The sequence below is a fragment of the Lepidochelys kempii genome, chromosome 8, assembly GCF_965140285.1.
Source record: "Lepidochelys kempii isolate rLepKem1 chromosome 8, rLepKem1.hap1, whole genome shotgun sequence".
Taxonomy (NCBI): domain Eukaryota; kingdom Metazoa; phylum Chordata; order Testudines; family Cheloniidae; genus Lepidochelys; species Lepidochelys kempii.
In genome coordinates, this window is record NC_136387.1 from 48655001 (window position 1) to 48668514 (window position 13514).

General features: G+C 48.5%; 1 protein-coding gene across 2 annotated transcripts in view; it reads right to left on the reverse strand.

Annotated features, from left to right (window-relative positions):
• Window positions 1–6179: 6179 nt before the first annotated feature.
• Window positions 6180–13514, reverse strand: part of ANKRD45 (ankyrin repeat domain 45) — a 28310-nt gene continuing 20975 nt past the window's right edge. The window contains exons 7-9 of one of the 2 annotated variants that reach the window (XM_073356395.2): window positions 8647–13206; window positions 7288–7693; window positions 6180–6695 (exon numbers count right to left, since the gene is read on the reverse strand). In XM_073356395.2, coding sequence (XP_073212496.2) covers window positions 13154–13206 — 53 coding nt within the window. In that variant the 3' untranslated portion in view covers window positions 6180–6695; window positions 7288–7693; window positions 8647–13153. Of the gene's footprint in view, window positions 6696–7287; window positions 13207–13514 lie in introns of both variants that reach the window. The other variant, XM_073356394.2, reaches the window with a different exon arrangement.

Below are 13514 nucleotides of genomic sequence, written 5' to 3' on the forward strand. Positions count from 1 at the left end.
CCTGCCTTATAGTGATGGACTCAAGGAGCTCAATCTATTTCGCTTAACAAAGCAAAGGTTAAGGAGTGACTTGATCACAGCCTATAAAAGCCTACACAGGGAACAACTATTTAATAAAGGCATTTTTAATCTAGCAGAGCGAGGTCTAATACGATCCAAGGGCTAGAAGTTGCCACTAGACAAATTCAGACTGGAAATAAGGCATAAATGTTTAACAGTGAGTAATTAATCATTGGAACAACTTACCAAGAGTTGTGATGGGGGTTTTTGGACAGCTCGTTATAGGGTCATTTCCTTTTGCAATGAAGGATAACTATGGGCCAAGGTCTCAGCAGAGACTTCAATGGAGCTATGCTAATTTATGCCAGCTGAGGATCAGGCTCTACGTACCAAGCCAGGGGACACGAACTGCTTAGCTTTTGGAAGCCATACAATACTTTTTCTCCTCTACTGATTCTGTTTTCATTGGACAAGCAAGTGAAATAGCTGGGGAAAGCCTTTCCCAACATTCAGAGTTTGTTTACCTGTCTATCAGGCTGTTCCAGAGCCGGAGGAGTGCTTGACGATCAGAGTGAGAAGAGCTTGACTTGTTTCCACGTGTGCCTGTGTAACACACTGGGCAGTGTTTGCTACTGGTCCCCTTCTGCATCAGCTCCACAGCGGAGAAGAGTCTAGTACAGCACTCGGAGGAAGAGCCTGGCCCTTTAGCTGGCACTGTAATAGCTCATGCTCTTAGCCCTGGTTTAGGCCCCAGGGTCAGCCAAGCTGTAGCACCTTCCCTTGGAGAGGCATCCATTTGGACAAAATGGAGTAGTTTAATCTTTTAACCTAAGAGGTGAAGATCAGCTCAAAGGATGGTATGCATAGCATAAAGAAGAGGCGAGAGGAAAGACATAGATGAGCTATTTGTAATGGCAAACACAACAGGGGTCTTGTTTTTCCAGTTTTCTACTGGTAGAGCTTCCCCTGATTAATTTGATTCCTAACGCTCTATTTCTCTGGTAAAGCATGTTTAGTAGGGGTTGCTCTCAGAGCAATTATTGACCCCCCATCAATAATAACAGGACATCACAATTAATGGCCGAGCTGTAGAGGCAGTACATGAATGTAATTCTCTGGGCTCATACATACCCCACCACAGAGGCTGCTTCAACGAAATCAGAAGAAGCCTGCAGATGGCTCACTCAGACATGGCTTCCCTCATGAAAGCATGGAAAAACCATGCTATCTCAAAACATACCAAGGTTTGACTGGTGAAAAGCTTCATTTTTTTTCCATAGCAACTTATGGAAGTGAATCTTGGGAAACTAAAGCTGTGACCAAGGGGATAATTGATGCCTTTGAGCTCGGGTGCTGGCTCCCATAATCTGGTAAGCATTCATCTTTTCCCTGCAGGAGATACTCATGTTAGAAATAATATTGGAGAAAAGCAGCCCCTGCTGTCAGAAATCAACAGGCGCAAACTTATGTACTTCAGTCACATCAGGCATAGAGAGGGAAATAACCTTGAGAAGGCTATGGTGGAAGGAATGGTGGCAGGTCATCACAGTAGGGGATGACTAGTGAGGTGATGGTAGATGGTGTGCAGCAGATCACTGAGCCAAGCATGCAAAATTAGCAATGGAACAAGAAGGCTTCCAAAAAAAAAAGTGTGCTATGATGTCACCGGTATTCAGACATGAGTGAATGGATGTGCTCTCAGGACTGGATGGGCTAGCTACAGGGAGAGACCCCAGTTTCTTCAATGATGAGTCTATGCTGCCTGAGCTAAAGGGCCAGCACCACTGGGCGCTGCACCTAAGGAACTGGGATCAAAGGGAAAGAGCAGGCCTTAGTTGTGAAGGGTGCTTAGGGTGCAGAGGATTTGCTTAGAGAAGAGAAATTAACTCCGAAGTAGAATGGGACCTTAACCATCACAACCGCTGACTGGAGTTGTCTGCGACCTCTCAGCCCCAGAGTCAGAGCTTTACGTCAGGGATCAGGCTGGTGTTCCTTTCTCCAGGGAAAGGGTGTGACTCTCACATGAGCTATTGCCTTAAAGGGTGAAAGTCCCCTTTGTTCTCATAATCCGAGTGCTTGGCTGCGACTGAACACACACACACCCCACCCCACCCGCAATGCCACCTAAACCCTTCATCAGCCACTATCGCTAGACCAAACTGGGGCCAGGCCCGTGTACAAGTAGCATGAAAAGATGTTTAGCAATCACACATGAGTCATTACAGCAGAGGTTGAAAACCCCCTCTAGTTCCACTCCCAGCTCCTTCGGTTGGTGACCAGCCCCCACATACATCCCACAGCATGTTTTTTCTGCAAGTGCTTTGTAAATGACACATCCAAGCCTGTGAAAGATCCCTATGTTTCTGCAACCAATATCAGCACTTGTCAGGACATTCACCCTCCCGCAGTCATGCCTTGAGCACCATACTGCACAGCAAGCATGTAATTTTTACAAGCAATTTGTAAACAAGATGTTTTTACGGAACCGGAAAGATGCCTTCCTTTTCACTGGCAGTGCTGGTTAGGAATTGAATCCAGTGCAACCTGTAGTGAAAGCCAACTCATGGGCCAAGCAGTGGGCTGCCTTCTCTTTGTTGGGGAATGACATTGGTAAATTAGGCATCAAGCCCCAGATCCTTGATTGCAGTGGGAGTCCTAAATACCTATGAGAATCTGGGCCTAAGTTATTCTGGAGAGAAATGTAAAGGTGCCATCCTTCTAACATTGCCCATGAGGGTTGGTTTGGGACCCCAAATGTCCTATAAAAGTCTCACCTTGATAATGTCCACTAATGAAGCCAATGTGGTGCCTGGCTTTCTCTGGGAAGGAATTTGCACATTAAGCAAGAGGAATGACCTCCAAAACTGAACACCACCTGATGTGTCATAACCATTGCCCAGGTAGGATGTCTCTCACACATCCCCTCAGACCGAAACACGCACTGCTTTTTCTCTCAGTGATAGGAACTTGTGATTCACCCTCAAGCTGTTGCCTCAGAGATCAAAGATATCTTTGTTTTCACAACCAATCTGAGGGCCCATCACATATTGAAACCAGCAGAACTGCTTCCCATCGTTACCAGCTACAGGATGTGTTGTTTTGGGTGCGTGCTACCACAATGAATTGGTAAGTCACACAGCACAAGTCAGCATGAAACACAGTCATCTTTATCAGGGACTGAACCTATGTTCTGTGCCCAAAGCACAGCCGTACCCTATCAAGCCAGCTGCGGGGTTAGTTTTTGTTTCTCTGGGAAAGGAATTTTTAAATTAGCTATGAAGTCTTTTTTATTTATTTATGGTGGGTTTTTTGTCAGCAATGTGAAGGGACCTTAGATTTCACACCACTGTGAAGCATGGCTTTGCTTGGATTTGCATCCAGGGCTTCTGAAATCTTAAATTAGTCATTTGACTAAGAAGCCAGTCTAGTTTGCTTGTCTCTCAGGGTATGTCTACACTACGGAATAAGGTCGAATTTATAGAAGTTGGTTTTTTAGAAATCGGTTTTATATATTCGAGTGTGTGTGTCCCCACAGAAAATGCTCTAAGTGCATTAACTCGGCGGAGCGCTTCCGCAGTACCAAGGCTAGAGTCGACTTCCGGAGCGTTGCACTGTGGGTAGCTATCCCAGAGTTCCCACAGTCTCTGCTGCCCATTGGAATTCTGGGTTGAGATCGCAGTGCCTGATGGGGCTAAAACATTGTCGCGGGTGGTTCTGGGTACATATCGTCAGGCCCCCCTTCCCTCCCTCCCTCCGTGAAAGCAAGGGCAGGCAATAGTTTCGCGCCATTTTTCCTGAGTTACCTGTGCAGACGCCATACCACGGCAAGCATGGAGCCCATTCAGGTAACCGTCACCCTATGTCTCCTGTGTGCTGGCAGACGCGGTACGGCATTGCTACACAGTAGCAGCAACCCATTGCCTTCTGGCAGCAGATGGTGCAGTACGACTGGTAGCCGTCATCGTCATGTCCAAGGTGCTCCTGGCCACGTCGGCTGGGAGTGCCTGGGCAGACATGGGCGCAGGGACTAAATTTGGAGTGACTTGACCAGGTCATTCTCTTTAGTCCTGCAGTCAGTCCTATTGAACCGTCTTATGGTGAGCAGGCAGGCGATACGGATTGCTAGCAGTCGTACTGTACCATCTTCTGCCGGGCAGGCAAGAGATGAGGATGGCTAGCAGTCGTACTGTACCATCTTCTGCCGAGCAGCCATGGCATGCAGTCCTTCTGCACCGTCTGCTGCCAGCCAAAGATGTAAAAGATAGATGGAGTGGATCAAAACAAGAAATAGACCAGATTTGTTTTGTACTCATTTGCTTCCCCCCCTCTCCTGTCTAGGGGACTCATTCCTCTAGGTCACACTGCAGTCACTCACAGAGAAGGTGCAGCGAGGTAAATCTAGCCATGTATCAATCAGAGGCCAGACTAACCTCCTTGTTCCAATAAGAACAATAACTTAGGTGCACCATTTCTTATTGGAACCCTCCGTGAAGTCCTGCCTGAAATACTCCTTGATGTAAACCCACCCCCTTTGTTGATTTTAGCTCCCTGAAGCCAACCCTGTAAGCTGTGTCGTCAGTCGCCCCTCCCTCCGTCAGAGCAACGGCAGACAATCATTCCGTGCCTTTTTTCTGTGCGGACGCCATACCAAGGCAAGCATGGAGGCCGCTCAGCTCACTTTGGCAATTAGGAGCACATTAAACACCACACACATTATCCAGCAGTATATGCAGCACCAGAACCTGGCAAAGCGATACCGGGCGAGGAGGCAACGTCAGCGCGATCACGTGAGTGATCAGGACATGGACACAGATTTCTCTGAAAGCATGGGCCCTGCCAATGCATGCATCATGGTGCTAATGGAGCAGGTTCATGCTGTGGAACGCAGATTCTGGGCTCGGGAAACAAGCACAGGCTGGTGGGACCGCATAGTGTTGCAGGTCTGGGACGATTCCCAGTGGCTGCAAAACTTTCGCATGCTTAAGGGCGCTTTCATGGAACTTTGTGACTTGCTTTCCCCTGCCCTGAGGCGCATGAATACCAAGATGAGAGCAGCCCTCACAGTTGAGAAGCGAGTGGCAATAGCCCTGTGGAAGCTTGCAATGCCAGACAGCTACCAGTCAGTTGGGAATCAATTTGGGGTGGGCAAATCTACTGTTGGGGCTACTGTGATGCAAGTAGCCCACGCAATCAAAGATCTGCTGATATCAAGGGTAGTGACCCTGGAAAATGTGCAGATCATAGTGGATGGCTTTGCTGCAATGGGATTCCCTAACTGTGGTGGGGCCATAGACGGAACCCATATCCCTATCTTGGCAGTGGAGCACCAAGCCACCGAGTACATAAACCGCAAGGGGTACTTTTCAATAGTGCTGCAAGCTCTGGTGGATCACAAGGGACGTTTCACCAACATCAACGTGGGATGGCCGGGAAAGGTACATGACGCTTGCATCTTCAGGAACTCTGGTCTGTTTCAAAAGCTGCAGGAAGGGACTTTATTCCCAGACCAGAAAATAACTGTTGGGGATGTTGAAATGCCTATATGTATCCTTGGGGACCCAGCCTACCCCTTAATGCCATGGCTCATGAAGTCATACGCAGGCAGCCTGCACAGTAGTCAGGAGCTGTTCAACTACAGGCTGAGCAAGTGCAGAATGGTGGTAGAATGTGCATTTGGACGTTTAAAGGCGTGCTGGCGCAGTTTACTGACTCACTTAGACCTCAGCGAAACCAATATTCCCACTGTTATTACTGCTTGCTGTGCACTCCACAATATCTGTGAGAGTAAGGGGGAGACGTTTATGGCGGGGTGGGAGGTTGAGGCAAATCGCCTGGCTGCTGGTTACATGCAGCCAGACACCAGGGCGGTTAGAAGAGCACAGGAGGGCGCGGTACGCATCAGAGAAGCTTTGAAAACCAGTTTCATGACTGGCCAGGCTACGGTGTGAAAGTTCTGTTTGTTTCTCCTTGATGAAACCCCCCGCCCCTTGGTTCACTCTACTTCCCTGTAAGCTAACCACCCTCCCCTCCTCCCTTCGATCACCGCTTGCAGAGGCAATAAAGTCATTGTTGCTTCACGTTCATGCATTCTTTATTAATTCATCACACAAATAGGGGGATGACTACCAAGGTAGCCCAGGAGGGGTGGTGGAGGAGGGAAGGAAAATGCCACGCAGCACTTTAAAAGTTTACAACTTTAAAATTTATTGAATGCCAGCCTTCTTTTGTTTGGGCAATCCTCTGTGGTGGAGTGGCTGGTTGGCCGGTGGCCCCCCCACCGCGTTCTTGGGCGTCTGGGTGTGGAGGCTTTGGAACTTGGGGAGGAGGGCGGTTGGTTACACAGGGGCTGTAGCGACAGTCTGTGCTCCAGCTGCCTTTGCTGCAGCTCAACCATACACTGGAGCATACTGGTTTGGTCCTCCAGCAGCCTCTGCATTGAATCCTGCCTCCTCTCATCACGCTGCCGCCACATTTGAGCTTCAGCCCTCTCTTCAGCCTGCCACCTCGCCTCCCGGTCATTTTGTGCTTTCCTGCACTCTGCCATTATTTGCCTCCACGCATTCGTCTGTGCTCTATCAGTGCGGGAGGACAGCATGAGCTCAGAGAACATTTCATCTCGAGTGCATTTTTTTTCTTTCTAAGCTTCACTAGCCTCTGGGAAGGAGAAGATCCTATGATCATTGAAACACATGCAGCTGGTGGAGAGAAAAAAAAAAAGGGACAGCGGTATTTAAAAAGACACATTTTATAAAACAGTGGCTACACTCTTTCAGGGTAAACCTTGCTGTTAACATTACATACATAGCACATGTGCTTTCGTTACAAGGTCGCATTTTGCCTCCCCCCACCGTGTGGCTACCCCTTCAACCCTCTCCCATCCCTGTGGCTAACAGTGGGGAACATTTCTGTTTAGCCACAGGCAAACAGCCCAGCAGGAATGGGCTCCTCTGAGTGTCCCCTGAAGAAAAGCACTCTATTTCAACCAGGTGACCATGAATTATATCTCACTCTCCTGAGGATAACACAGAGAGATAAAGAACGGATGTTGTTTGAACGCCAGCAAACATACACTGCAATGCTTTCTTGTACAATGATTCCCGAGTACATGTTACTGGCCTGGAGTGGTAAAGTGTCCTACCATGAAGGATGCAATAAGGCTGCCCTCCCCAGAAACCTTTTGCAAAGGCTTTGGGAGTACATCCAGGAGAGCCGCGAATGCCAGGGCAAAGTAATCCTTTCACATGCTTGTTGTTAAACCATGTATAGTATTTTAAAAGGTACACTCACCGGAGGTCCCTTCTCCGCCTGCTGGGTCCAGGAGGCAGCCTTGGGTGAGTTCGGGGGGTACTGGCTCCAGGTCCAGGGTGAGAAACAGTTCCTGGCTGTCGGGAAAACCGGTTTCTTCACTTGCTTGCTGTGAGCTATCTACAACCTCATCATCATCATCTTCTTCGTCCCCAAAACCTGCTTCTGTATTGTCTCCATCTCCATTGAAGGAGTCAAACAACACGGCTGGGGTAGTGGTGGCTGAACCCCCTAAAATGGCATGCAGCTCATCATAGAAGCGGCATGTTTGGGGCTCTGACCCGGAGCGGCCGTTTGCCTCTCTGGTTTTCTGGTAGGCTTGCCTCAGCTCCTTCAATTTCACGCGGCACTGCTTCGGGTCCCTGTTATGGCCTCTGTCCTTCATGCCCTGGGAGATTTTGACAAAGGTTTTGGCATTTCGAAAACTGGAACGGAGTTCTGATAGCACAGATTCCTCTCCCCATACAGCAATCAGATCCCATACCTCCCATTCAGTCCATACAGGAGCTCTTTTGCGATTCTGGGACTCCATCATGGTCACCTCTGCTGATGAGCTCTGCATGGTCACCTGCAGCTTGCCACGCTGGCCAAACAGGAAATGAGATTCAAAAGTTCGTGGTTCTTTTCCTGTCTACCTGGCCAGTGCATCTGAGTTGAGAGCACTGTCCAGAGCGGTCACAATGGAGCACTCTGGGATAGCTCCCGGAGGCCAATACCGTCTAATTGTGTCCACAGTACCCCAAATTCGAGCCGGCAAGGCCGATTTAAGTGCTAATCCACTTGTCAGGAGTGGAGTAAGGAAATCGATTTTAAGAGCCCTTTAAGTCGAAATAAAGGGCTTCATCGTGTGGACGGGTGCAGGTTTACATCGATTTAATGCTGCTAAATTCGACCTAAAGTCCTAGTGTAGACCAGGGCTCAGGGAAAGGAATTAGTAAAGTTGGTTTAAGGAACTACATCAAACTCTGCTTCCACCACCACTGGCAGCCCTAAGCATACCACCATACACTTCTCTGGCAGGCTCTGCTACCATACATGCCCTGCCCATTCACACACCAGCAGAATCAGCTGCAGCTGGAGGATCAACACCATGTTAATAAAAACCTGATGAGGGGCATGTGAAAGTTAGAAATAGCCTATGAAGGTAAAAGTTAGACCCAGGTGTGGCTCTTCTTCTGCTTCACTTCTAAGTTCTGGAGTTCAGACTTTTTCTATCAGGCTAGCTCAAGGTATCTGGTTCTGTCCCCTGTTCTGCCACAAATTCCTTATGTGACTCTGAGCAAGTCACTTAGCTTCTAGTTGCCTTAAGATCCCCTTCTGTAAAACTGGGATAATACTTACCTGCTTAGGAGTGGTGAGGTTTAGCTCAGGGTCGTGCGACTGTTGCTACAGAAGTATTAACACAGGCACAGAAGTACTACAAAGCCAGCAGCCCTAACGAAGCTTTAGCTTGCTAGATGAAAGGTTTCTTGCGTGAGGTAATGGAGGGACTAGGCTGTTCTTTGTAAACGTACTGCGCTATTCATGAGGAATAGGTTAATATTGAGGAATACCACAGCATGATTCATCGTGCTGTCCAAGCCATTAAGATTCTCCCTCTGGAACAACACAGTTTTAATTAATTTGTCTGCTCCCCAAAGCCTGCTGCAGCGCTGAGGCCTAGTGAGTATGTGACTGGAAACGCAATCACAGCCTCCTGCATAGCTGTGTGGGGTACTAACATATGCATAGCCTGAGATGAGGTTTCTTTCAGATCACTTCTTCCGCCCACAGATTGGAATCTCTGCTAGTGAGCCCAACAATGCTGCCAAGGAGAGTGTACATTAGAACAGTCAGACTGGGTCAGGCCAATGCTCCATCTAGCCCAGTATCCTGCATCTGACAGAGGCCAATGCCAGGCACTTCAGAAAGAATTAACAGGGCTGTTATCAAGTGAGCCATCCCCTGTTGTCCAGTCCCAGTTTCCGGCAGCCAGAGGTTTAGGAACACCCAAAGCATGAAGTTGCATCCCTGACCATCTTGCTAATAGCCATTGATAGATAACTTTCTAGAGGATAGGTCCAAATCTTTTTTTTTTAACCCAGTTATACTTTTGGCTTTCACAACATCCCCGGCATCAAGTTCCACAGGGGTTGACTGTCCATTGTGTGAAGTATTTCCTCTTGTCTGTTTTAAACTGGCTGCCTATTAATTTTATCAGATGACCCCTGGTTCTTGTGTCATGCAAAGGCATTAACACTTCCCTATTCATTTTCTCCACACCATTTATGATTTTATAGACCTCTATTATATCCCCCCTTTGCTCAAAGCTCTTGGGCCCAGCTTTACCCTTCATTAGAGGGACTCAGCTCCCAGTGGAAGCTGTGCCTGACTGCAGAATTGCAGCCCATGGCTCACATGCGGACCAGCTGGAAGCAGGTGTAGTTTTCATTGGAGTTGCACCAGATTTGATGTGGTTCCTTGTTCTTGAGGAGGAGGAGGAGGAACATTGTAAGCGCTGGTGCTCTTCAGAGGCAGGCAACGAGGTTGGTGTCAGTTCTGATACAGGGGATTATACCAATACTCTTCACCTCTGCCTGAAACCTACGTCACTGCCTGGCCACGTGCTGTGGATCCTTGGCCTCGTTTCTATTTTCTGCTGCTTCCTCTGGCTCATGTTGCTATTGGTCACAGCACTTCACTGGTAACACCCCACCATTCCCTTTTCTAATGTCACAGCGGGAGATGGTTATAGCCAAGGGGCAGAGCCTTTTCCAGGAGCTCCAAGGCCTTGAGGCACAGAGCCCTCAGCCAGTCTCTTAGCATCACCTCTGTGCCAGGAATGAACACCTCATGCCTATTTTGAGAGGGTGATAGGCCAGGGTTTCCTGTCCTGTGGGCTGTGAAGCTGCTCCTTTCACAAAGACAGTATCAGTGCCGTATTCAGCAGCAAGGCGACTGTTTATATGAAGGTAACGCCAAGGGGTCCCAAGGGAAATCCGACTTGCTGGGCTAGGGCAGCAAAATGTCATCTTTTCCCTCAAGAGCTTGCAATCTAAATACACAAGACAAAGGCTGAGAGGGGAATCAGGCACAGATGGGGTAAGTGATTTGCCCAAGGTCCCACATAGGTCAGTGCCGGAGCCAGGAGTAGATGCTCTGTCTCCTGCCTCCCAATCCAAACCCTATCTATCTGACCATGCTGCCTCCTAGTGGTTGCCTAGGCCAGGTCTCTGAGCTTCCAGAGGCTTTCCTGACCTCCTAAAAACAGCTAAGAATGCTATGGCAGCCTGCAGCACTGCTCCATCTCTGTCTTTACTGAGTGTTTCTTTGTTTTAAAGTTACTCATGATCAAAAACGGGAGAGGTACAAATACACAGGAGGGAGAGTCAAATGCAGCAAGGCAAGAGTGAATGTTTGCACACTCATTTGCACTTCCTGTGGAAAAGGGTAAATTTAGCAGTTACAAGAGGGGAAAAACCCAGCAAGGGGCTCAGGTGAGAAATGGACCTTAGTGAAACGAGAGGTGCTGAGAAAAAAGGTCATGCTATTTACATTGTGCCCAACATAAGCCATGTATGCACCATGAGTGAAGTCTGCAGATGGGAAGAAAGTGGAGGAAGGACCCTTATGCAGGTTGCAACAACTTTCCCATCTGCTGTGAAAGGGCTGTGTACTGGTTTGACAATAAACAAGACTTAACATAGGGACGGGCCAAAAGCACTGAGGTCAGTTGGAACTCAAAGGTGCTCTGCAAATCAATTGGCTATTTTTACAGACCCTTTTCTGACCATAACTGCACTTTAACCGAGAGCAGAACAGGTTTTATTACCTCCAAGTGAGTTCAGCTTGTTAACTGGCAGCTACAAAGAGATCTAGCAGCTGTAGCTGCTGGAATAGTTTCTGAGGAGTCACACAGCTCCAGGATGGGACGCTCGGAGCAGACTCAGAGCCACATATACAGGTGCATCTAAGGTAGTCATTCACAGGGCCCCCTTCAGCAAGTCCTTTACACTGACACTTGAGGGTCACGTCCTCTTGCTTAGCAATGTGTCAGCTCTTTGTGACATTCTCCTCCCCTCATGCAGCGAGCCAGCGCAAGGCCTATGCTCCACTTAAACCTTCTAAGTCAGGTTTAAGTGAGGCATGAGCTTTGCAGTGGCTATCCACATAGGCTGAACTGCACCTGGAGTGAACGGACAGGTACACTTTTTAAAGAGGGCATTTTATAAGGTGCCTGTGGCAACAGAGGGGCCAAACATAGCTGTTCCCTGACTTACCCACCAGCTTGCCTTAGGAACCCAGGCAGAGCTCAAATGAAGGGTGCATGCACAGGACAGCTAAGTAATCAAAAGCAGCGGCTCCTACTGCAGTGGATTTGACCCATTTTACAGCATGTTTGGTGCAAGCTGGCTTTCTGCCTGCTGCCATGACAGTGAGTCATGCTGGATGGCCGAGGAGCTTTTATGCTATTTGATTAATTTTTTGCATCATCAAGGAGATTGTCTGAGCAGCCATGTGCTGGCTCCACTAGCCAGCTGAACAGATGGAATTCATTCTGAGGGATCCTGGCTGAAAGCCTCTTGTGAGCACTGTGCTTGTGGAAAGCATGTAGCACTACAGAATGGGAGGCAAATCACTGAGGCTCTGGCACCCAGGCGATTCCAGCCAGGGAAAGGTGCCCCAGCATAACCCTTGGGGACCACCCACGTTTGGTCCAGAACACAATGAGCACATGTAGGCCGAGCCCTCATTCCTGTCACAGAACGGCCTTGACCTGAACAAGAATGAGACTGAGGTTTAAACCAGCATGGAAAAAAAAACCCAGAAGCTCTGCAAAGGACAGCCAGGGTAGCCAGAGCACAGCCTCCAGCACGTGCTCGGCTGCAGGATTTTAAACTACACCCGTTGATTCGAGGGAGGGACAAGTGAGAGACTTTGCTATTTTTAGATTGCAAACTCTCCAGGACAGGGCCTTTGCCGTCTATGTTTGCAAAGCACCTCACATGACTAGGGCCCTATAGTAATAACTGAAGTGGGAGAGGGAGCCTGACAGTCCAGCTGTGCTTTGTCCTTCCTGTGTCAGGAGGCATGATCGTCAGAAGGTTTTCTGCCATCTGGGACAACAGCTACACCTGGGAAAGCATCAAAGAGGAACTGCAAGGTCAGGCTGATTTTTTTAAAGTGGAAAGTTCAGGGTGAGCAGGCGCTGGGGATCTCAGGCAGGTCTGCAATTAGTAGACTTGTGGTGGAAAAAAACCACTATAATGAAAACCCTGCCCCTGAGAAGGGCTGCCCCTATTGGAGTCACTGGGAGTTGCAGGTGCTCAGCACGTCAAGATCAGCCTCTAAATTACTGAGGTGCTGAAACAACCAGCCTCTGGATCAGAAAGGGCCAGCTATGACACCTAGCTACAGGACATCTAACCCCAAAGACAGTGTCTAATCTCATCACGAGTGGGTCATCCCTGCCTCTGACAGAGTCCTGAGGAGTCTGTCCCTTTTTTATGCTTTGGCAACACTTGTGAAGCTTGTCATGCCAATAAAGTCTCGTTGAATTCAATTTAAAGTGCCACAGACTCCGGTAATGTAGGGTAGCCAGCACCTCATCTGACCTTCCACGAACCGCAAAACAACCTTGCTATCTTGGCATTCAGAAACTAATCACAGATGGGTCCATGCTGCTGCGTCTGCATGTGGATCCAGCCTCTCCCATAATCCTTCTGCCATCGCACACCCTCAGGTAATCTTGTCCTGGAAATACCAAAGTTTGGCTCTCGGGCTGTATGTTCAGATTAATGACTATATATGTGTGAGGCTTAAAAAAATATAAGACCCCAAGACAGGCAGGAGCTGTGGAAATGAAGCTTCAGATTTTGCTGCAGTTCAGCGCCGACCTGGTGCTCTTCGCTGTCAGAGGACCTGCAAGACAGCAGATTTCCAAGTGATGCTTCATTGCGTTCTAATACTGCCTCTTCTAGTGCAGTTACAGACTAATGGATACAGCAAATACAATGCATTGCAGCTGAGAGAGCTGAGGAAACTGTCAACATCATCACCAGACCTAGAGACAGGGCTATGTGCTCTTGTCCCTTTTGACAGCAAAGCTGAATGACCGTCCCCTTGCCGTGTGTCCCTTCCTCATCAGAGCTATTGAATCTCAGTGCTTTTAGTCCCTGGGAGGGGTTTTAGTCTGAAGTCTCTGACATGCTCTCCGTCTTAACTCCAGC